Consider the following 24756-nt stretch of genomic DNA (forward strand, 5'->3'; position numbering starts at 1 on the left):
CCTTTCATTCCTCTACTGTATTGCTTGGAACACAGGTGTGGTGGCAAGCTATCTTGAGCTATGCACATGAGGGCATGGGGATGTCACTCTCAGGGTGGCAGAGTAACAAGACATAAGAAGCCCTGGCGCCTGGACAACCGAGTACACAAAGCTGCCACACCAGCCAAGAAGTGCCTGTTTCCAGATTCTGACTCAGGTCTGTCTGATTTTAAGGCCACACTCTTTCATTTATGTCTCATAGGGGTCGCAAAGAGTCGGACACGACTGAGCGACTGAACTGAACAGAAGGAGAAGAGGGTGACAGAGGATGAGATGGTTGGATGGCATCACAGATTCAATGGATGTGAATTTGGGCAAACTCTGGGAGATGGGGAGGGACAGAGAGGCCTGGTGTGGTGCAGTTCATGGGGTTGCAAAGAGTCGGACACCACTTGGCAACTGAACCGCAACAGCATAGACTTTTACAGTAAGTCTTTGTATATATGAACCTATATGAACAGGTTGCAAACTTTCAAAGACATGCCTGCCAGCCCCTGTGTGCCAGCTGTTAAACTGTACTACTGTACTTTTCAAGGTACCGTCCTGTAAGATTTAAAGTGTTTTTTGCATCTGTTTTTTAATGTATGTATTATTTGTGTGAAAAGTGCTATAAACCTAATACAGTACAGTACTGTATAGCTGATTATGTTGGGAACCTAGGGTAATTTGGGACAAACTGGACTTATGAATGTGTTCTTAGAACCAAATTCGTTCATATATATAGAACTTACTCTACATCAATTAGAGTTGCCCAGAGTAGACTGGCTTATGTAAATGAGTTCTCTGTTTTTGGAACTGCTCAAGGATGTCATAGCAGGGATTCATTCCTGTGTGGATGGGCAGTTGGAGGAGAGAGGCTATAATATACGATTCAAGGGTAAGAGTCTATGATTAAAAGAAAACAGAATCATTGCTGCTTTTTTTGGCTGCACTGCACAGCTTGCAGGGTCTCAATCCCTGCAGTTAAACTCAACAACCATGTTTTAAGCACTTACTATATGCAAGGAAAGTGCTAGCAGAAATACAAAATAACCAGAGATGGTATCAATACTTGTCCTAAAGGAACTTAACAAAAACAAGCAGGAGGAGGGGAAATTTAAAAAACAGAATACCTTATACCCCAGTAGTTTCTATTTTTTCTGTTTCATTTTGGAAGTGGAAAATTAGAAAGCAAAGTTCTAGGGAGTTCCCTGGCAGGTCCAGTGGTTAGGACTCGAGGCTTTCGACAGATGGCAGTAGCTCCCATTCCCCACTGTCATCCATGGCAAATGTGAATGGATCACAGCACACCTGCTCCAGCAGTGGATTCCCAATCCTCTGTTCAAAGATTTAATGGATTCTCTTAGCCCTTATCAGTCAGCTGGAGTCAGCATGGAGTCAAGATGACATCTGTTTTACATTCGTTGGCAGCGACGCCTGGCATTATACAGAAATCCACATTAGTTTAGTGCTCAGTCAGTACCTTGTGCCTGTCTAGTTTAGCCAAGAGCTCCAAGTCAGTCCTGTCTGACACTCCACCGTGAAGAATCAGGACTTTCTCATCAACCAGAGTGGCCAGTGGAAGCCAGCAGAACACATCTTGCAGTAGTTTTAGTATTTTCTTGCCGTGTATCTGAAAACATGATACTAAGTTTTAAATAATGCACTTGATTTATCTGCACTGAGAGAAACTTTTGCTTTTAAGAGCTGCGTACCTTATATTTATGCATCACTTCCTTGGTAAAACCATATCTAGAGTTAGAAGCAGAAACAGATATTAAATTTAGCGATATTATGTATGGCACAGTTACATTCTTATAAAAATGCATATTCTATATGTATACCTATGGCTGATTCATGTTGATGTATAGGAGGAACCAACAAAATATAATAAAGCAATTATCCTCCAATCAAAAATAAATTTAAAAAATATATAGAGAAAAAATATTGCAAAATAATTGCCAACTCTTTAAAATTATAATATTATCTGTGGGTAGAAATATGGGATACTTTAATTTTCTTTTGCTTATCTATATTTTGTACTTTTTCTATAGTGAACCCTTACTGTTTGTATGATTAAAGTGTTTGGCCATGTGAAAACAAATGTAATAGTTTTATTAGAATAGTAGGATAATGTGTAAACTTTTAAGAAAATCTTTTAAAATGGTATATATTGTGTATTCCACTTTATAAACTTGAAGACTGCTTTAAAAATGCATCTAACAAAGAAGAAGCTCTGGAAAAATAACTTCACAGTCGCAATCAGTAAAGACCAAATCCCCAAGCGTGTTTTGGTTTGTACCGTAAGTTCACAATATGGTCCTCATGGTTTCCTCGGTTAAGATGGAACTCTTTTGGGTAAACCAACATGAAGGCAAACAGAACCATTAGGATCTCGACTGAATCCTTCCCTCGGTCCACAAAGTCGCCATTGAACACATAGGCCCGCTCTGGTGATGGGAGGCCGTTCTTCCAAACGAGAGTCAAGTCCAAGAAGAAACATAGGAAATCGGGTCAAGCCATTGTGCATCTGACAGTCACATCAGGCCTGAAAGCCAGTGCTGTACCTGAACAGGTCTAAATGCCTAGCAAATGATTCCTTCCGTCTACATTTCCTCTTAGTGGAATAGTTATCACTATACAGAGCATTTGGTAACTAAAAATAGGTATGTAAATAGCTTTCAGTTGCTTTGATAATAAATAATTTTCTCTATTTAGTACTTGATTTTCTTTTTCCAAATAATGATTTTATTAACCATAGATTTTCTGTTTTTTAAACAGTCTACAAAAATACACTATAATATAATACAATAATCATTTTTACATTCTGCATTTGCTACAAAGTAGCAATTATTACTCTAAAATATTTTAAAATACAAGTAATACTTAAGCATTTTTTAATAGATACTGTATGTGAACTTCTAAATTAAACCTCAGAACAAGACAGGAACATAATTTGAGGGTTCATACCTTATAAAATATAAATATTAAGTCATCCAACTGGCCATGTAAATCTCCTAACAAAGAAAAAATATCAGTTTTGAATGATCTACACCATTGTTTCTAATTTTTACTATAAAAAAATACTCATTGTATACCTAACACTAATGCAATATTATGTCAGTTGTAACTCAATTTAAATGAAAATACCCAGGAAAACATGATAAACTTATGGTCACTCATTTTTCCATATATAAGACAGGGACAAATAATTAGCTGCTTCCTAGGTGGTTAAGTGGTAAAGAATCCACCTGGCAGTGCAGAAGACGTGGGTTTGATCCATGGGTTGGGAAGATCCCCTGGAGAAGCAAATGGCTACTCACTCAAGTATTCTTGCCCGGAAATTTCATGTACAGAGGATCCTGGTGGGCTATATAGTCCCATGGGTCAGAAAAAGTCAGACATGACTTAATGACTAAACAACAAAATATTAGCTTCCCTGTTGCAAGGTTAGTTAATATTGAAAGCAGAAAGCATGCTATTTCTTCTGTATGATTATCACAAACAGTAAATGATATATTTTTACTAAAGCAGAAATGGGACAGAATGGTGTAGGGCTGAAAGCCTGGATGAGAACTGGAGAGATTTCTGCCCCATCTTAAAGTAAGAAGCTGGTACTCACTTATGTGGGTCAGTGTTACAAGATTTTTCAAGAAGTTGGAAATCTAGATTTTAACATGAAATCCTCCCAACTTTCAAACGCTGGAAACTAGAAATTTCAGAACGTTTTGAAGCAGACATCGCAGGCTGCGTGTGGCCCTGGAAGTGCTGGTTTACAGCCCCTGTGTGATCTAGTCTCCCCTATAATGGGTATTAAAACATCACTGATCATATAAGGAGATGGAGAAAGTTGTCATTAACAGGATTTCTCTCTAAGAGGAAATGTAGACAGAAGGAATCATTTGCTAGGCATTCAGACCTGTTCAGGTACAATAAATAAACTGTCTTCTAACAAGCGAAGGTCTAGTTACTTGCTGGAATTGTGTTCTGAATGGACAGCATGAGTTTGGGGCCAAATCTGAATCTCTTGGAAAAATCAAGAAGAGGCTGGGCCCTCTGGCCTACAGTTCTCCTTCATGGCACCTGCCCTCCCCACCCCCAGTTTAAGTAATTGTGGAATAAATATGTAAATATATTCAGTGTGAAGGCATGAAGCTGGCCTGCCCACGTGGCCATCAGGACCCCTCTAGCCCTCCCTTCTCTTCCCCACAACAGGCAGAATTTTCTGGTTCATGTCCAGCACATAAAGCCACTTCTGACTGGCTCTTACCACACACTGTGATTTCCTCGCTGTAACAAGTGGAGACCCGGTTGATGTTTGGCAGTTGTACCAGGTGTTTCCTGGCTTCATGCAAAAGATTCAAGACATAGCGAGCGTGGAGCCTCTACTAGGAAGAAGAGCAGGGAGGGGACAAAGCAACACATATTCATGAAGGAAGACGAATTTACCACTGAATGACCCCAAGACCACGTTAAGTGACCCTAGTAAACTGCTCCTGGGACCTATGCACAGATGGTTTCTTTTTCACTCATCCTCTGTCCTTGTTCACGTTTTTATCATCCTTCAAATACTGAACCAATGTCCTCTTCTTTCCTACCCTGTGTAACCCTTTCCTTGCCTTTAGCTAGGGAGAAACATATGATTGTTTTATGAAGAAGTGCATATACACTGATGGTATCAGTGATCCTGACATTACTGGGAAAATCATCCCATCTTCTGCAGTGAATTATCTTAATGTGAAATAAGGGGAAGGATTGGAATCTGGCCTAAGAGCTGGAATCTGGCCACTTCTCACTACCTCTACCGCCCGGGTTTCAAGCTTGGACTATATTACAGTAGTCTCTTGACCCACCTCCCTGTTTCAGCCCTTGCTCCCTACACTCTGTTCATCAAACAGTATGACTATTTTAAAAAGAAAGCTGGATTATACCATTTCTGTGCTCATGGTTTCCCCATCTCCTTCAGAAGACTGAGTCTACCCTACTTACCCCTCTATCTCCATCTTCTGACACTTGTTTCCTGGTTCCCTCCTCTCCAGCCCCAGTGGCCTTGCTGATGTCCTGGAGCAGTCCAGGTGAGGTCTTGCCCAGGGTCTTTCCATCTATTCCCTCCACCTAGAACTCTTTCCCCAGATGTACACGTGGCACACTCCCTCACCATGTTCGACCCTTGCTCAGAAATCACCTTTTCAGTAATGCCTTCCCAGATCACTCTGTAAAAGTGCCATCTCTCCCACCGGGAACTTAGCTTTTGCTCTGACATAGCTCTATCACCTAATATATTACATATTATATATATATATATATAAAATGTATATATATTATACATATATTACTAATTTGTTATTTATTATGTCTCCCCACTAAAATGTTACCCCTCTGCAGGCAGAGATTTGTGTCTGTTTTGTTCACTGTTCAGTGCAGTATCTGCAACAGTGCCTGCCCATGGCAGTGCTCAATATCTGTGAGATGAATGAACAAAGAAATTACATGATTAGGAGGAGGGGTTTTCAATATATAAAACCCGGCTGATCAACCACAAGGTCCTGGCTAAGAAAAGGGCGAGTGGCTCTCTCTGGTGGATCCCTGACATGAACACCCTAAATCCAGGGCCATTCCTTTTGCATTGTGTCTACTCTGCTGCTACACTTTACGTGGGATTGCTGGTGACCCAGGACCCTGGCGTGAGCTTACTTGTTTTCGTCTGAAAGCTTCCACCAGGGCAGTTGCATGGTCAGGAAGGAGTGGGAAGGAGAGGCGTGGCCCTGTGTAACTGTCCGGTACCTCGATGGAGTCGTAGTCACCGCAGTTCTGCGTTTCGGAGGCCTGGGGGGATCGCTCCTCAGTGAACATGCGGTTCAGGAAGTCCCCTAGGCACAGAAAGGGTGGACGGGTGGACAGGCTTAGAGCAGGCCCTCAGACTCAGGCAATACAGAGCCCGTTCCCTGGACCGTACTGGAGGGGACGTGGCCGGTTGGGCAAGGGCGCCAACGCAGGGGAGGAGAACGTAGAAGGCGAGGTCATGAGACTCTAGGATGGGCAGGACAAAGGTTATGTTATCATGTCAAAGCCATTTGACTTTTATTTTAAGAGACTGACTTAGAAAGTACAGGGATTTAGGGGCTTAGGTTGGTAAGCAGGAGGAAAGGGGTACTGGGGAAATGAACATATTTTCAATACGTTTCCCATATTTTTCTACATTTGCTTCTTTTTGTCCCCCTTCTCTACAAGGATGGTGTTTAAAAAAAATTAATGCACATTTAATTTTCTTAAAAGAAAATTTTAAGTGGAAGTTCACAGGCATTTCTGGGGTACTTAGTACGGCAGATGCCTCAGACTCTCCGGCAATTGATTTCCAAAGGCCGCGCCAGCATTGCTGCCTGAGGGCTTCCCCGGGATCTGCAGACAGGCCGGATGCTCGTGAATGACCCCTCCCATCCGCCCCTCCCAGCAGCTCCCACCAGTGACTCTCAGGAGTTGACACAGACTCCAGTTCCTGCTGCCTTCAGGCTGGAGGCTTCCTGGGCTGTGTTTTGCGTTATTTCCGGGACAAACTGCCGGTTTAGCTCCCTACTCCTTCACTGTGTGCCTCCCCTTTCCTGAGCCCCTCCTCCACCTCCCAGTGCTTCCTGTATTTACCAAATAAACTCCTTGTGCTCAAACTCTTGTCTCCAGGTCCGCTTCCAGGAGAACTTCCTCGCTTATTCCCTGGCCGTCACTAGATTCACATTCTCACTCCCCGTGCACCCCCGGCCTCACCCTGATATCTCTGACCCTCAGACCTGAGGACCCGCCGGGCGGCATTTCATACTCACTCTCATTGTGACTGCTGGGGGTGAAGTGATCCACAAGGTAGCTGAAGAAATTGTGGAGCTGCAGAGAAACCCAAGCAATTATGGCTTTAGAGACAGAAGGGGAACCCAGGAGTGATCCTTCCAGGCCCCTGGGGCTTGCTGCCCGGGGGGCTGAGGGGCAGAGCTGGAGGTGGTCCCGTCCCACATTCCGGCACACCTTGACCTGGTCTTGCTGCCCGGCATACTCGATGGACTGGAAGATGCTCCAGGTGCAGCGCCGCCTCATCTCCAGGCGGGCCACGTAGCGTCGGTACCACCTCTGGATCAGGGCTGCTGCCCTGAAGGCTGTGACACAGATGGAAAAGCCAGTTTGTGAGATGGGACTCCTGGGGCCTAGCGGGAAGCTGAGGGTGGCAGGAGGCAAGATGGGGGGAAAGCACTACATTTTGCCATCAAATAGGAAGGATTTACCCCACTGATGGCCAGGGAGCCCGAGTCCCCCTTCCGGCCCCCATCCCTCCTCCAGTCTTACCTGTTACACTCATGTCATGGAGGGTTATTGAAATTCCCACTGTTTAATGAAAACATTTATACATGTAGAGGTGGAAAGCTTGGATTCTGAGAAGGACATGTAAACTGGAGAGGCTGCAAGGTTGCAGTATACTTGAAGAGTGGGAAGATGCAGATATTACTCAGCCATTAACAGAGAATGAAGTTTTGCCACATGTATCTGTGTGTGTATGTGTGTGTGTAACTTGGATGGACATGGGGGGCATTATGCTAAGTGCAATAAGTCAGAGATAGGCAGATACTGTGTGATATCACATATGTGGAATCTAAAGACTACAACAAACTAGGAAGCAAACTAGTATAACAAAAAGGAAGCAAACTCACAGATCTAGAGAACAACTCGCAGATCTAGTGGTTGCCAGTGGGAGACATAAGTGGGGACGGGCAATATAGAGGTGGAGATATGAGGTACAAACTATTAGGTATATAATAAGCTACAAGGATATATTGTACAACACAGGGAATATAGCCAATATTCTATAGCAACTGTAAATGGAAATTTACCTTTGAAAACTGTATAAAAAATAAATACATTCAAATGCAAAAAAAAAAAAAAAAATGGAGTGGGATGATGCGGGGGTCACAGGGTGGGAAGGATATTTTGATACCAGGTGGCTCAGATGGTAAAGAATCTGCCTGCAATGCCGGAGACCTGGGTTTGATCCTTGGGTTGGGAAGATCCCCTGGAGAAGGGCATGGCCACCCACTCCAGTATTCTTGCCTGGGGAATTCCATGAACAGAGGAGCCTGGTGTGCTACAGTCCATGGGATTGCAAAGAGTCAGACACGACTGAGCGACTAACACAATAGATAGGATGTCAGGAGTCTGGTTCTGAGCCTGGAAATGCCCTGACCAGCTATGTAGCCTCAATCCAGTCAACTTTCTGGGCCTCAGAGTCCTCATCTAGAAAAGGAGATGAACTAGATGATGAGTGGGGGGAATAAACGTGCATCACTACATACTATCATGTCAGGTGGGGGTCAGTGCTTGCTGTCCCCATATTCACTCTATCCCTGTGGCTTGTATCCCCATCACCTCACATCCAGGGTGGTGCTGACTGTCCAATCTGAAGGGCAGTCTGTGGACTTAAGACCTGTGCTGGGTGCTCATGTACTGCAGGATGGCTTGAGGAGGTTTCATTCTTCCTTTGAGCTTTAGGACCTGCAGTCAACTACTGCTGCCAGAGAAGAGGACAGCTGTCCACATGAGTGACTAGACTCTCCTTAAACTCCTGGGCCTGAAAGTGCCCTCGGGGATGAATGGAGCCTTTGTGGATAAAGCTGGATTACAAAGGAAACCCGGCAGGTTCACTCAGGTCAACCTCGTGAAAAGCAGACCGATTGATTTAATATATTTAGCTGGCATTAGAGAGCTCATGGAATTCTTGCTGATATCCCTAAGAGGAGATCCAACAGTGAGTGGGAAAAGAGAACCTTGAGAGGAATTTAAGCAAAGCTGAATTTGATTTTCCGTGAGGAAAAAAAATGTCATACACTAAGTATGTTCCAAAGGCACTCACAAAATAGTAAGTGACAAAGACTAAATTATGTAAATCCCCATTCAGAATAGTGAATGCAACATCCAGAATAAGTGGTCCTTACCTAAAGTAACGCTTTAGGAATTCAGGGCAAACACACAGACATCTGCTCCTCACTATGACTCTGACATGGAACCCAGGAATCTGCAGGTTTAACAAGCTCCATGCATCATCCTCACTTGTGCCAAAGTGTGAGCAACACTGAGGAACATCATGGCCACCAAGTTTCCGTGAAAATGTCGTTTGCTAACTCCTTGCCTCAGGCATTTTAAGGCAAATGCTGCTGACTAGACATACACTCAGCTCCGCTTCGGCTACTCAGTGCGGGGAAAGCGGGTAGTACCTCTGTGTCCACTCTCCCAAGCCTCCATCTAGAACCTGGGTTAGCTTTCATTGAGATGGCCGCTGTGAGGTACAGCGTAGTCTAAGGACCTCCACTCCATCCTCCGTTCCCTACAGTGCAGTATAAGATGCTTGGGTTTCCCCTCCTCAGCCTTGTGCAGAGCACGTCCTATGGGAAAAGTTACAGACACACCTGGCTGTGAAAACTCCACACTGAGGACCAGGCAACCACCTGGGGAGACAGAAGTCCAGGTGAAGAACCATCCCGGAAGCTGAACCTCCAGCTGCAGCTGTCCTGAGGGTCATAGGCAAACCATCAAGCTGGGCCCTTGGCAAATTCCTGACCCACAAAATCACGAGCAGAATAAAATGGTTGTCTTAAGCCACTAAGTTTTGAGGCCGTTTATTATGCAGCACCAGATAATTGGAATGTGAATTGTATACATGTTTTATAAAATTATAAAACAAATTTAAATCAAAACAAAAAAATCAATGTTTAAAAAGCAAATGTTAAATGAGCGAATCTAACCTTGTATGCACTGCTGGCATAACCATGTAGAAAAGAGTTCTTTCAAATGACTTGAAAATTCAGGAATTGTATATGCCTAAGTGGATATACTCAAAGGGCAAAAAGAACTACAAAGAAGTCTTAAGGAGTTTTCAGTAATCATATTGTTGTAATAGTACTGTTATTGTATTTCTGATTTATATACTGTAGGACAAAGTAAATAATACCATACTGGTATCATTATTAATAAAGAGAAAGGAGATAGAATGTCAAAGTTGTTAGGTAAAATTATTGTGATCCTAAGTATAAATTGTCCATTAAAATAATGCATATTTTCCATATCTGTTCATTGAAAAAGTATAGGAAGTAATGACCAGCCTGGTCACGAACACCCCAAACCCTGGAGAAATAGTGATTTCTAATCTGGAGACAAAAATATGCAAGATGAGCCTGGGATGTGTTGCCAAACTAGAAAGGAGGCCATGAGTTTATAAAGATACTTAAGTTCATAGTAACAAGTGAAAGTGAAAGTCGCTCAGTCATGTCTGACTCTTTGTGACCCCATGGACTATACAGTCCATGGAATTCCTCAGGCCAGAATACTGGAGTGGGTAGCCATTCCCTTCTCCAGGGGATCTTCCTAACCGAGGGATCGAACCCAGGTCTCCCACATTGCAGGCGGATTTATTACCAGCTGAGCCACCTGGGAAGCCCCATAGAAACAAGGTGTTAGCATCATTTCCCTTGCTTCCTTCTACATCTCTGGTTGCCTCGTCCTCTTCGACCTGATGCTTAAGTACTAGACTCCTTCATTGCTCTGTCTTTACTCTCACTCTAGGCTACTTCAGTGACCCCCGTGGCTTCAACAATCACCCATACTCTGATGCCTTCCAAAGGCATGGATCTCCACTGACGTCTCCAAAAACCAGATCTGAATATGCAACTGTCTACTCAGCACTTCCACCTGCATGTTACATGGGCACCTCAAATCCAATATGTATAAATCATCACTTTCATTCTACTTGAACTTGGTTCTTCTCCATTAATTTTATGTCAGAAATTGGCATTATCACCTACCCAGGTATGCTGGATTTCCCAGATAGCTCAATGGTAAAGGATCTGCCTGCCAATGCAGGAGACCCAAGAGAAAGAGATGTGGGTTTGATCCCTGGAGTAGGAAATGGCAACTTACTCCGGTATTCTTGCCTGGGAAATTCCATGGATATGGGAGCCTGGTAGGCCACAGTCCATGGTCTGCAAAGAGTTGGACATGACTAAGCACAGAACAGGTATCTAGAAACCTGGACATCAATCTTTTCTTTGTTAATACTTTATTTTGTTGCTCAAATTGATTTCTTTTTTTTTTTTGCTTGTTTGTTTTTTTGACTGCTGTGCTGGATCTTCATTGCAGTGCACAGGCTTAGTTGCCCTGTAGCATGTGGGATCCTAGTTCCTCAACCAGGGATCAAAGCTGCATCCCCTGCATTGGCAGAAAGAAGAAAAAAGTGTAGTTGCTCAGTCGTGTCCAACTCTTTGTGACCTCACAGACTGTAGCCCTCCAGGCTCCTCTGTCCATGGGATTCTTCAGGCAAGACTACTGGAGTGGGTTGCCATTCCCTTCTCCAGGCTGCATTGGCAGGGGGATTCTTAATCACTGGACCACCAGGAAGTACCCGGGATGTAAATCTTGATTCATCCTTCTCCCCAACCCCATATATGTAATCAGGTGGATCCTGTCCATTCCACCTCCTGAGTATTGTGGGAATTCATCCTCTTCTCTCCCATCTCTATAGCCACCAACTCTGGACCATGGCATTATCATCTCTTGCTTAGATGACTTTTGTTCTTGTTCAGTCACTCAGTTGTGTCCAACTCTTTGTGACCCCTGCAGCATGCCAGGCTTCCCTTTCCTTCACCATATCCTGGAGCTTGCTCAAACTCATGTCCGTTGAGTTGGTGATGCTATCCAACATCTGTCCTTTGTTCTCCCCTTCGCCTCCTGCCTTCTATCTTTCCCAGCATCAGGGTCTTTTCCATTGAGTCAGCTCTTCGCATCAGGTGGCCAATGTATTGGAGCTTCAGTTTCAGCATCAGTCCTTCCAATGAATATTCAGGGTTGATTTCCTTTAGGATTGATTGGCTTGATCTCCTTACTGTCCAAGGGACTCTCAAGAGTCTTCTCTAGCACCACAGTTTGAAAGCATCAATTCTTTGGTGCTCAGCTTTCTTTATGGTTCAACTCTCACATCCATATATGACTATTGGAAAACCCACAGCTTTGACTATATGGACCTTTAGCTTCTAAATTGTTCTTCCTTCTACTCTTACACCACCCACTCCAATCCCTGCCACAATCCCTTCTTCATGGAAGCCAGAAGAGTCTTTTATGTATGTTTTGAATTCTACAATGGTTCTTCAAGCCTTTAGAATGAAGTTTAAATCCTACATGCTCCTGAGTGATCTGGGCTCTGCACAGCTCTGCAGCCTCATGCCATGCCATTCTCTATCTGATTCACGTCAACCATTCAGTTCCTTGAAAATGCCTCTCTTTTTGCCTGCTTCATGACCTTGTTACCCTCTACCTGGAATACCTGGAATGCTATTTCATCCCCTTTTTGCCCAATCTTATTTCTCTCACTTGTAAAGGTGGAGTTTGTGGTAAACTCAACGGACAACACTGACTCCTTGAGTAAATTTTAATTCTATTAAATATAGTTAATCAAGTCCTAAGATATTCAGCTGAGTATCCTGCGGTCATGTCACAAGGAGGAGAAGCTGATTTTCAGGAGTCAGCATGAGGAGCAATATAACGATTTCCTGTCCACCCTGAGAAGCCCCTCCCTGTGCAATGCAGGCTTCCACTGGGGTCCCCACAGTTAGGCTGAAGGTAGGAAGCACATACCTTTCTCTGCATTCTGGAAAGCAAAGTGGTGTTGGGTTGAAGTGCCGCTTCCCATAACTTAAGTGCGATGTTTCTGCAGGACGCAGATAGCAGGTCCAAGGGAGAGTGAATTGTTTGCTGACAAAAGAAAGAGGGAACCTGCAACAGGGAGATTTGGGTAGAATATTAGTTCAGGTAGAGCAAACTACCTATGAGCCTTGTCTCCCACATCATGAAAATATATATAAAGTTATGTGATAGCACCCTACTCCACACCTCCCCAGCACATGAGATGTCCTTCCCCTGAAAACTCCCTCCATGCGTCATCTCATCTCTCTCCCCTGTCTTCATCCTTCCTACTAGCTTCTCCTTTTCAGTCTAAAACATGCTGAAGTCTCATCTCAGAGCAGTTCATCATCCCATCCTTTGACCTCCTCTATCTCTCCCACTATAACCTGACCTCTATTTTTTTTTCATCCAGACTTCTCCCGAGCAGACCACTTATCTTCTCCTTAATTCCTCTTAACACCATATTTTTCATCCTCACTATTGATCAAAACATTTTATGCTGATGTCCCCAATGCTTCATCTTGTCAGCCTTGACCTTGCCAGAATTAGCAAGGCCATCATCTCATAAGTCGTGCCTTGATTTAAATTTTACTCCATGGGTCTCCATGAGTCTACTCTTTTGTATGTTGACAAAAAATTAATCAGTCACTCTAAGAAAGAATTGGAAAATTTTATTTGAGCCAAATTTGAGGATTATAACCGGGGAAGAGCACCTCAGAAAGCTCTGAGAACTGCTCCACTGGTGAGAAATCAAGGCCCTGTTCTATATGTTTTTTTGAGACAGAGGGCTGTATATCAAATGGTGTATTATTGACAGTTTATGCAATCTAGATCATGGTTGGTCATGTGGTCCCTTTCAGATTCAAGAAGGAATATTATCTTTAAGGAGTCGTCTTGTTGGTGCTAGGAGAATGTTGTTCTTTTGGTCGAGCAGGCATTCCTGTTAATGGGGGAGGTCTGGCTGATGCATATTGCAGATATACAATGCATAGTGTTGGGAGAAAGGAGGTCAAGGGCAGAGAAAATTTTTTATGTTGAAATTTTTCTTGTCTTGCCATAAAATATGAATTTTATTTCATTTTATTTATTTTCTCTCCTTCTTGAGCTCATTTTCCTCTATCCATCTCTTGAATGTCAATTTTATTTGTATTCTACTCTCAACTGTCTGCTTTCTCACTCTGTATATGCTTCCTACATAACTGAATCAACTCACATTTTAAACTATTACTCTCTCCCTCTTAAACCTCCATCTCAGCTGCTAAACTTTGGGGTGCCTCAGACTCCATGCAACGCAAATACAACTCATCTTCCCAAAAGCCTTCTCCTTTTCTCCTTTCTTCAACACAGCTCTTACCTAGAATTTTTTTTTTTCTTTCAGGGAGAAGCTTTTTTTTAAGTTGCAGTAAGTGGGTTCTTCAGTTCTGACACATGGCATCTAGTTCCCTGAACAGGATCGAATCCAGTCTCCCTGCTTTGAGAGCGCAAAGTCTTAGCCACTGGACCACCAGAGAAGTCCTCCTAGAATGCTTTTGCCTTTACTGAGTATGTTCTTCCCAGCTGACCCTTGACTAACTTTACTCGTTTCTTAAGTAGTGAGTAAAGATGCACTTCAGGCATCATCTTCCTTAAGCAAGTTTGACATGCCCCTCCTCTGAACTCCTGCATGTCCTAGTCACATCTCTGATGAAATATAATTTGCATTTTAAGACAGGACAAGAAAAATTGAATACAAACTTCTGTCTGTGTTGGTTTGGGTCTCCTCCTCTCCTCCCTGCTATGGAGTGTGCCTCCACAAGAACCAGACCTCTTTTGGGAGGTGGGAGTGCCCGCTGAACTGTCAAGAGTGATATTTTTTCTGTGCTTGCTTTGCACCACGTGCTTCCCTGGACTATGTATCCTTGTGTTTACCCGGACTATGTATCCTTGTGTTTACCCGGACTATGTATCCTTGTATTTACCCGGACTATGTATCCTTGCGTTTACCCGGACTATGTATCCTTGTGCTTACCTGGACTATGTATCCTTGCTGAACTGTATGTAAAGTACCAATATGTCATTTCGATGTATGATTCTTTGTTTCTAAAATGGATATAACCATGCCTTTGACTTCTAACAAGTGGAGCAAGTCCTTAGAGCTTTTGGAAAAGCTACTTCCTGGTTTATAATCCTCAGTTTGGCTCAAATAAAATGATTTTTTTTCTTTCTTAACTTGATAACTGAATTTTCCTTGACATTTTCTTGGGGTAGCCAGCAAGCTTCAGACACCCAGCAGCTGACATCTGGAGTCTACCCTGAACCAGCGCTTGGTACCAGCATGGGCCCATTAAGACTTGTCCACTTCTTAGTATTCCTCAGGTGTTTTTGATGAGTTCTCCTGATAGCCAGACATCATTGCTTTAAATGATGTCCTGAATTTTATTCAAGCTGTTTCTCTTGCGACTTGGAATCCTAAGGGGATGCCGGTCTATTTCCTAGGCAGGGGCCTAAGTGGAAATTCCTAGGCAGGCATGCACCTAGGAGGAACTTTGGAGTAAATTGGGTTGGCTGCCCTCTTTAAAAATTTGGCTTAAATTGGGAAGAGTGTGTTCATATGGTCTGAACAAATTGTTTGCTGGTGAAGTGAGAGACTGAACCTGCTCAGCTCTTAAGAAAAGGGACTTTGCTCTTTCCTGGCTGGAACCATGGAGGGTGCAGAAGAGAAGAAAAAGAAGGTTCCTGCTGTGCCAGAAACCCTTAAGAAAAAGCGGAAGAATTTCGCAGAGCTTAAGATCAAGCGACTGAGAAAGAAGTTTGACCAAAAGATGCTTCGAAAGGCAAGGAGGAAGCTTATCTATGAAAAAGCTAAGCATTACCACAAGGAATACAGGCAGATGTACAGAACTGAAATTCGAATGGCTAGGATGGCACGAAAAGCTGGTAACTTCTATGTACCCGCGGAACCCAAATTGGCGTTTGTCATCAGGATCAGAGGTATCAACGGTGTGAGCCCAAAGGTTCGAAAGGTGCTGGGCTCCTTCGCCTCCGGCAGATACTCAGCGGCACCTTTGTGAAGCTCAACAGGGCATCAGTTAACATGCTGAGTATTGTGGAGCCATACATTGCATGGGGTACCCAAATCTGAAGTCTGTAAATGAATTGATTTACAAGCATGGTTATGGCAAAATCAACAAAAAGCGAATTGCCCTGACAGACAACGCATTGATTGCTTGATCTCTTGGGAATATGGAATCATCTGCATGGAGGATCTGATTCATGAGATCTATACCGTTGGAAAACGTTTCAAAGAAGCAAACAACTTCCTGTGGCCCTTTAAATTGTCTTCTCCATGAGGTGGAATGAAGAAAAAGACCATCCATTTTGTAGAAGGTGGAGATGCTGGCAACAGGGAAGACCAGATCAACAGGCTTATTAGAAGGATGAACTAAGGTATCTACCAGGATTATTATTGTAATCTGGTTAATAAACAATAGAAACAAATTGAAAAAAAAAAAAGAAAGAAAGAAAAGGGACTTGGCTTCTTCTAGCCATAATGTGTCTTCAGGTGACTGAGAAGCTGGCAGAAGTGTCTGAGAATCAATTCTCATGACTCATACTGGTCCTATAGGGCATCCCACTGCAATCATCAAGGAAATTCTTCTCACTAAGGGCACAATAAGGCTGATCACCCAGTGCTCTGAGCACCCACGGCAGTTTCAGACTGCAGGAGGGAGAAACCCAGACTTGTAAGAGAGTTGAACGGACCCAAGGGTAACTCCTTAGGGAGTCAGAAGCAGCTCACATTCGATCCATCACATTGCCCTCAGTTCGGATTATATCTGAAATAGGCTACCAAATGAATAATGAGAAACCACGCTTCAGAGGCTGAACAGCTTCAGATGGGCAGTCACTCCTAGAACCCTAGCTGGCTTCCTGCACAATTAGAACAAAGTCACTGCTTACATTTAACTCTTAAATGGCCAGGATGGGACTCTTGACATTCCAAAACTATAGAGAAAGCCTCCTTGATAAAACATCTTTTCAAAATTCTGACTCTAAGAGAACAAAATTATTCCTAGGAGAAAGCTTAAAGTTATAACTCTTATCATGTCCTTGAAATGTAAACACAGCCCATATTGCCTAAAACTACAGCCTTGGCTCAAAAAGTAGAATTTAAAACTAAAAGCGGAAAAAAAGAGGGTGGGAAGCTTTTTAAAAATCAAGCAAAAAAGCTATCAGACTCTGTCTGTGTCTATCTGGATATACATATGATTGTGTATCAATACATCCCTACCTCTGGATGGTGCTATGAAAATTAATTTGTAAAAGAGCTTTATTTAATTGATTTAGAAGTAAGTGCTTACAAATCAAATATTTCTAAATGTAACTTAGACTCACTCAAAATTTTAAAGGATCATGTGATCTAGGATTAATCTTTGCTGAAAAAAAAGCAAGTTTAAACTGATAGTTTAATTAATATAGACATGTCTTTAGAGTTGAGTGGGCTTCCCTTGTGGCTAAGCTAATAAAGAATCTGCCTACAATGTGGGAGAATTAGGTTTGATCCCTGGGTTGGGAAGATCCCCTGGAGAAGGAAAAGGCTACCCACTCCAGTATTCTGGCCTGGAGAATTCCATGGACTATTTAGTCCATGGGGTCGCAAAGAGTCGGACACGACTGAGCGGCTTTCACTGTAAAGTTAGGTATAACAACATTAAATACAATACTTTCATTGTACATAGGTTTACTGAAAGTCAATAAGCTTATTTATCTATGTTATAAAATCTATCAACAAGAAAATTAATGGCCTGATGATATTTTCACAAGTAATGAAAGAGATAAATGAGATGAAAAACTTTTGAGTAAACTATTTAAGAACAATTATGTTTTATGCTATGTCTACCTAAAAACAGTTTCTCCATATTTTTGGCAACTTGAAACTTTAGAGGTCTGATAAGTTAAATGATGAAAATTCAGTGAATGTCTAGATCATTTTTTCTCTAGATTATTTTTAATAGGATAAAACTAGAATTTGTTTCTTCTCTAGGTTTTCTTGAATGTTAATCTGCTTTTAATAACAGATTGTGAAATGTCTTTACCAGTAACTTTCTGCACGTGCCTTTGAAATCTTTTACTGTCATTTTGATTAAGTGAATAAACATTGTTCATAGTAACTTATGATCCTACTTGTCAAACATTTAAAACCTTTTGATATCTTTGACAAACTTTCTCAAATTCCAAAGGAAGTTTTTTTGACCTCTTACTGACTGTGGGATCCTTCAAAGGACCCCCTGAATATCTCAAAGAGAGACATTAAACTAATCAAGTTTATTTGGTCTGCTAAATTACATGGAAAACATTGTCAGATGAGTAACAATAAACCTTCTTAAGTTATATTCTATGGATAGACATTATTAATATAAATGTTCTAGAAATTATAGGAAGTTCCTAAAATTTGAAGTGTCCTGGTATGTTGTCATTCATAATTCTAGTTATTATCTTAAAATGTCAAATATCACAGAAATAGCCAAATTTCCTTGATGACTGCATTATAATCAGGTCTTTAACGATGCTTTTTAAGCCTTTTGTCACTTACAGATAGCTACTGTCCCACTCTGATACTTTTACAAAAATGCTTGTAGATGACTTGCTTTTACGCTCCAAAACTAACTTGGACTCGGTAGTAAAAGGACATCCGCCTTGTATGTGGGCTATTTCAGCAAGGGCTCTCTTATATAAGGATACTGAAGAAACAGCAATGGGGTCTCCTTTAACGAGTGATGTGCCACACTCAGTTGAGTCTCTTCTAAACTCTCACCACATTTAGCACCATTCTGTATGCCACCTAACTTCTTAGGAAGTATTGTTGTTTTCTGCACCTAATACTATCTTGAGTCTATACAATAACCCTAACCTTACAGTTTGTTTCCAGAACTACAGGAAGAAAACAACCAAACTGCGTTTTGTTAACGGATTATCTTTTTGCTCCCAGAAATGACTTAGAAGATTCTATTGATAGGCTGATCTTGTTGATTTACAAATGAATCCTACTTAAGGGGTGAACAGGACATGACTGAGCTGGTTATGCAATAACGCCCACGATGGACATACCTAAGAGCTCTTATTGACCAGAAAGAAAGTGAGCACAACAAGCTGAACTAATTGCCTTAACCCCAAGCTTAACCCACAACTCCCCCGCAAAAACGGAAAACAGGTCGCAGTGTTGTTCATTCTTATACAGCTGCCAAAACAGTGAGCCATTATGAAAACACCAGGGCATTCTGAATCCGACACTGTGGAAGCTAAAGCAAATCAGTTCGCTGATACTACAGTCAAAGAAGCAACTTTAAACACTGGTTCTGCCCAGCCTCAAGAATGTTCACTGCTCTCCATGAACCCTGCAAAGGAAATAAGATTTTTTTCTACAGGCTCAGGAATCTACCATGAAAGAAAAGAAACAGATACCGTATAGCAACAAAAAGGGAAAATTAACTCCATCACACAAATATTGTTTAGACCTGATAAAACGCCCCTCCCCCCACAAACCTTATAGTGTCTATTGAAGCACATTTGCCATTACTCCAATATGTACATTCTTTAACCCACTGGGCATCTGAGAAAATGGTTTTATGGAAAAAACAGTATTTTTGGACACCTTCACCCACAGCAGTTGAAAAGAAATATTATTACATTATTTACAGAGCCTTATTGAGACACTTAAAAAATGGTAACCAACTCTTTTTACAGCAAGCTTCTAGGATATGAAAACCTTAAGGATCATGGATTACAACATAAAGGTTTTGTTTATTGGAAAGGACACCAAATTAAAGATTCTTTGTAGCCATGATGGCAAGAACCTTTTCACGTATTATTAACTAATCTATATGCAGCTAGACATTAATGGATTCACAGCTCTCATTTTATTTATTTATTTATTTTTGGTTGTACCGTGTGGCTTGCAGGATCTTAGTCCTCCAACCAGGGATCAAACCCATGCCTCAGCAGTGAAAGCACTGAATCTTAACCACTGGAAGGTCAGGGAATTCCTTCACATCTCTCATTTTAAAAAGGCCCCTCTACCCAAATGGACTTCGAGCCTGTTTCTAGCACCTGACTTCAACTAATTCAAGAATCACCAAGCCTAGATGAGAAGAAGATGATAACAGTAGCAGACAGCTAACCCAAGCATCTGGACCAGGCTTATAAGACCCATCTTACTAGTTCAGTTGCTGCTGCTGCTGCTGCTGCTAAGTCGCTTCAGTCATGTCCGACTCTGTGCGACCCCATAGATGGCAGCCCACCAGGCTCCTCCATCCCTGGGATTCTCCAGGTAAGAACACTGGAGTGGGTTGCCATTTCCTTCTCCAATGCATGAAAGTGAAAAGTGAAAGTGAAGTCGCTCAGTCGTGTCTGACTCTTGGCGACCCCATGGACTGCAGCCCACCAGGCTCCTCCGTCCATAGGATATTCCAGGCAAGAGTACTGGAGTGGGGTGCCATTGCCTTCTAACTCTCTACTAAAAGTTAAAGTTACTTTTATTTCTAGGTATCCTTTTGGAAGGAAAAGATGAGATGGAAGGAAATCCTATCCTTCTTATCCAGATGGAAGGAAAATTCTTTAAAGTTGTTACGAAGTATAGTCACTGGAGACAATTTAACCAATGGTTGGATCTATCATCAAATAAAAGGCTGATATAAATTTTTTTTTGTAATTTTTGGCATGCTGCAGTCCATGGGGTTGCAAAGAGTCTGACACAACTTAGTGACCAAACAACAGGCCCCTCATAATTCTTGTCACTGACTTCAGATGTTCCTCTAATCTATAAAATGTTTCCTTGTAGCATATACCACATTTGTTTACTACATTTGATTAATTTACTCAATTCTGAAGTTTCTATAATGGGAAAGTGACGTTGCAAAATCAAATGGCTCTTGATTTTTAAAACTGTTTTGTAATGGGAAACTTGTTCTATAATTCAGACTGAAATTGTGCTTTCATACCAGATTAGTCTGTCAATTTAACTATCTACTGACTCACATATAAAATCAGATTTCTTCATTGAACAATCTCCTTTCTAGTCTAAATGAAATTCTGGGTAAATGAGTAAGCCCTGAGGAGTCACAGCTTAAATCTTTGCTTCTGACTTCGCTATTGTTGTTGGCTATCTATATTGACTGGGCTGTGTGTCATTCATAGAGTAATAATCTCTTGTGCCTCTCAATGTATATTCAAAACTCCAACTAAATCAATGATGTCTAAATGACTTGAAACTATTGATTATAGTTCAGCATTAAACAATGGGCATGCACAATGTACATACAGGGTAAAATTGTCAAAGTCCTATTAGACAACCTAGAATTGACTATCAGTCCTTGCCAAGAATCCAATTAGCCATTTTGATTATGTATGATCCTTCGGCTCCAAAATATATATGACTGTGCCTTCAAGAGGCAGAACAGTACTCAGAGCTTTCTGAGAATTTGCTTCCTGGGTTGTAATCCTCACTTTGGCTCAAATAAAAAAAAAGAATTTTTTTCTTGATAATTAATTGAATTTTTGTCAACATTTGCATCACTGTAACACCATATTATAGTTTTCTATTTTGTGTCTTTATCATTAGACTGTGAGTTCCTTGAGAGCAAAGACTGTATGTTAACAAATTCATCATTTTTATCTCCAGGACTTGGCACAGTACCTGACACAGAGTGGAGGGTCATTAAAAAGTCATTGAATAAATTTTATGCCAGGTTTATTTTTACACCACATAGATGAATCTTTCTCTAGCTCTTCTACAGGAAGCATTGTGAGATGTACTGACTAAATATCAAGAGTGGATTCCACTTCTATATTTTTTCCGTCCCTTACTTTTATCCCATTCAACTTTATTTTTGAAGGTTATTATATCAAGGATGGTCAAAGAGTTGTTATCTTTACCCCTTGCATATCAAAATGAAAGGTTCCCCTAGCTTATGTTGGTTAACAATAAAGAAATAAAGAAAAAAAGCAGTATATCTTTTTAATCTTCAAAATGGTTCCCAGATATAAGGGATGTCATGAAAGCAGATTCTGAGTATGAGGTAAAGTGAGAAGCCATTATGACCAAACCAACCAAAATATACCTAGATACCTGTAGTTCTGGAGCTGGAAGGGACTTCAATAATGATTGACTCCACCAGTGAGCCACAACTTGCTTTGATCATTGGTAACTTGCCTATAGAGCCATGCTGTATACTAAAATGTTTGGGTTTTGGAAGTGCACAGAATAGAAAGAAGTAAAATAATTCTCAGGGCAAAATCTGAAACAGTGAAAACTGTAAGATCAAAGATGAAAAATGAGCTTGATATGGCCTCAGACTGTTAAAGCAGCATCATTCAGTAAATGACTAAAAGATGCCTCTCTGGTGATTTTCTAGCTGAGCCACCGTCTCAGGTAACTGGCATATTTACACTGCATGGGTGAGAGTCCTTGCCTTCTAGGATCTAACTTAGTATCATCTATAGCTGACATCATCTCTTTTTTTTTGCCACACCATTTGGGATCTTTGTTCCCTGACCAGGGATTGAACCTGTGCCCTCTGCAATGGGAGCGCAAAGTCTTAACCACTGGACCACCAGGGAAGTCCAACATTATCTTTTTTTTTTTTTTCCTGAAATGTCGGTGATTGTTTATCTGCCCACTAAGTAAACCCAAGAAATGGAAGATTCATCATCCAGGACTTGAAGACCTCAAAACACACACAGCAAACAAAGGGGCCTGCTCTGACTCTCTCCCCAGGCCAAACCTGCATCTATTTCCCACGTGAAGTGGAAGTTTGTTGCCCTCGTGGTCTCAACCATTTCTGTATATCAGGCTAGAAAGAAAGTTCTTACCTTCTTTGGTATTTTTTACTATGAGTCACAACGAGGCAGAAACCTCTTTAATACAAAGATATGGTCCCCATCTTATCTTCAAAGTTGACTCAGGGATCCCAGGCTGATCAGACTTCTTCCAGATCTAGAGTCCGATAAATCAGGCGCAGGCCTAGTCCGGCACACCTGTCCCCAGAAAGCAAGTGAAAACATTCACAGCCCTGGCCAAGCATCCAGGGCTCCCTGCCTCCTGGCAATATGCAGCCCTTGATCTCAGTCAGATCAGGCCTGGGGGAGGATTTGAAGGAGGAGGCTGCTCAGTTGGGGTGTCTCGCTCACACTCAGGGCCAACCCCTGGAGACTGTTCTCTGCTGCTCACTCCTGCCTCCTCCTCACTTCTAAGTCTTCTTAAATCCTGGATTAGGAGTCTATGTTTCTCAAGCCACATCTGAGAAGGCTGAGCTCCTTAACCTAGAAATAGAAGAGTGCTGACAAGACAGATGGGGCTGGGGGCTCCAGAGCTCAAGGCGTCCCAGCTGGAGCCACGCAGAAGGCCCTGGCTTTCTTCCTTGTAGCTGGCTTTTCTCTGTTTGCAAAACCTGATTGAAATATCCTGTCTTTTTTTGCTTATTCCTACTACAGACACTTTCCCCAAAGGTTATAACCTAAACTATTCATATGTTAAAATATCAATCGTTATTCCCAGAAAACTTATTTTTCAATAAATCTAAGATGCTTCTGTGTGTGCTAATAGGCACTAAATATTCCATGGGAATTTGTAAAAGAAAGAAAAATTATACTCTGTTTACTTACCTGTATTTAGTAGGTCAAACTCGTTAATTATGTTGTTCAAATCCTCTTTATCCTTATTTATTCTTCCAGATCTGTGCATCTTTGAAAGAAATATTTTAAAGATTTCTATGATAAGTACAGGTTGAGAAATTTATCTTTGCATTTCTGAATCTTTGCATTATATGTTTCGAAACTCTACAATTAAATATTAGTTTGAACCATATGACATTGACCTTGGAAATTATATAAAACTAAAGGTTTATGGCTATTTTCTTGGTAGAAGGTAACTTATAAAAATAAAATATCACTCTACCCTATCAAATTCTTTCTGCCTTGAATTCTCTTTTCATATAGGTTCACTTTTCGTTAGTGGTTGACAGTTAAAATATTTTCCCTAAATTGACTAAAAGTTAAAAGATGGGTAAAATCCTATATTATTGAGAGTATGAGAAAGAGCCCTGTCCATTACAATACTGGTGGAAATATGAATTGTTTTACTTTTTTGAAATTAAACTAGATTAAATTTTAATTGAGATTTATTAAATTATGTATTTAACTTATTAAATTACAAATTTGTAAACTGTAAACCCTTTGGTCCAGAAATCCCACTTTGAAGTATTTCTTATAAAGCTGCTGCTAAGTCACTTCAGTCGTGTCCGACTCTGTGTGACCCCATAGACGGCAGCCCACCAGGCTCCCCCACCCCTGGGATTCTCCAGGCAAGAACACTGGAGTGCGTTGCCATTTCCTTCTCCAATGCAGGAAAGTGAAAAGTGAAAGTGAAGTAGCTCAGTCGTGTCTGACCCTCAGTGACCCCATGGACTGCAGCCTACCAGGCTCCTCTGTCCATGGGATTTTCCAGGCAGGAGTACTGGAGGGGGGTGCCATTGCCTTCTCCAATAAAGCTGCTGCTGCTGCTACTAAGTCACTTCGGTCGTGTCCAACTCTGTGTGACCCCATAGACGGCAGTCCACCAGGCTCCCCCGTCCCTGGGATTCTCCAGGCAAGAACACTGGAGTGTTCCTTCTCCAATGCACGAAAGTGAAAAGTGAAAGCCCATATAAAAAGTGATAAGGATTTTCGCTACCATATTGTTCTTGATCATGAAAAACTGGAAACAATTTACAAGTTCATAAACTGTAGAATGGTTAAAGTTATTGTATATACAGGAGAATACTATGTAGTCATTTAAAAAATGTAGATCAATATCCCATCATGAAAAGATGTTCATATTTCATGTTATATGGAAAACACAACATGCTATATATATATATATAATCTAACCTCAATTTGGAAGAAGAAAAAATATTGTATATTGAAACATGTTCTAGTTTCTGTAATTGATACTTTGACATCTTGGGGCTTGGCTGACCAGATAGGGATTGCCCCTCCCAGGGTTAGCTGATGCCTAGAGATAGC

At 41.6% G+C, this 24756-nt stretch overlaps 1 protein-coding gene, 1 non-coding gene and 1 pseudogene across 2 annotated transcripts in view; 1 reads left to right on the forward strand and 2 right to left on the reverse strand.

Moving 5' to 3' along the window:
- The window catches only part of PPEF2 (protein phosphatase with EF-hand domain 2), a 46011-nt gene extending 22570 nt beyond the window's left edge, over window positions 1-23441 (reverse strand). Inside the window, exons 1-11 of the mRNA XM_005909113.2 lie at window positions 23359-23441; window positions 22567-22731; window positions 12673-12810; window positions 7030-7157; window positions 6834-6891; window positions 5713-5888; window positions 4289-4403; window positions 2989-3035; window positions 2321-2487; window positions 1734-1770; window positions 1502-1651 (exon numbers count right to left, since the gene is read on the reverse strand). Of these exons, the coding sequence (XP_005909175.2) occupies window positions 1502-1651; window positions 1734-1770; window positions 2321-2487; window positions 2989-3035; window positions 4289-4403; window positions 5713-5888; window positions 6834-6891; window positions 7030-7157; window positions 12673-12727 (933 nt within the window). The 5' untranslated portion in view covers window positions 12728-12810; window positions 22567-22731; window positions 23359-23441. The remainder of the gene's footprint in view (window positions 1-1501; window positions 1652-1733; window positions 1771-2320; window positions 2488-2988; window positions 3036-4288; window positions 4404-5712; window positions 5889-6833; window positions 6892-7029; window positions 7158-12672; window positions 12811-22566; window positions 22732-23358) is intronic.
- Window positions 15389-16182, forward strand: LOC102265669 (large ribosomal subunit protein uL30 pseudogene; annotated as a pseudogene).
- TRNAG-CCC (transfer RNA glycine (anticodon CCC)) lies at window positions 22242-22314 on the reverse strand. Its single transcript has one exon. It is a non-coding gene; the product is annotated as a tRNA-Gly (tRNA).
- Window positions 23442-24756: the final 1315 nt, after the last annotated feature.

The sequence above is a fragment of the Bos mutus genome, chromosome 6, assembly GCF_027580195.1.
Source record: "Bos mutus isolate GX-2022 chromosome 6, NWIPB_WYAK_1.1, whole genome shotgun sequence".
Taxonomy (NCBI): Eukaryota; Metazoa; Chordata; class Mammalia; order Artiodactyla; family Bovidae; genus Bos; species Bos mutus.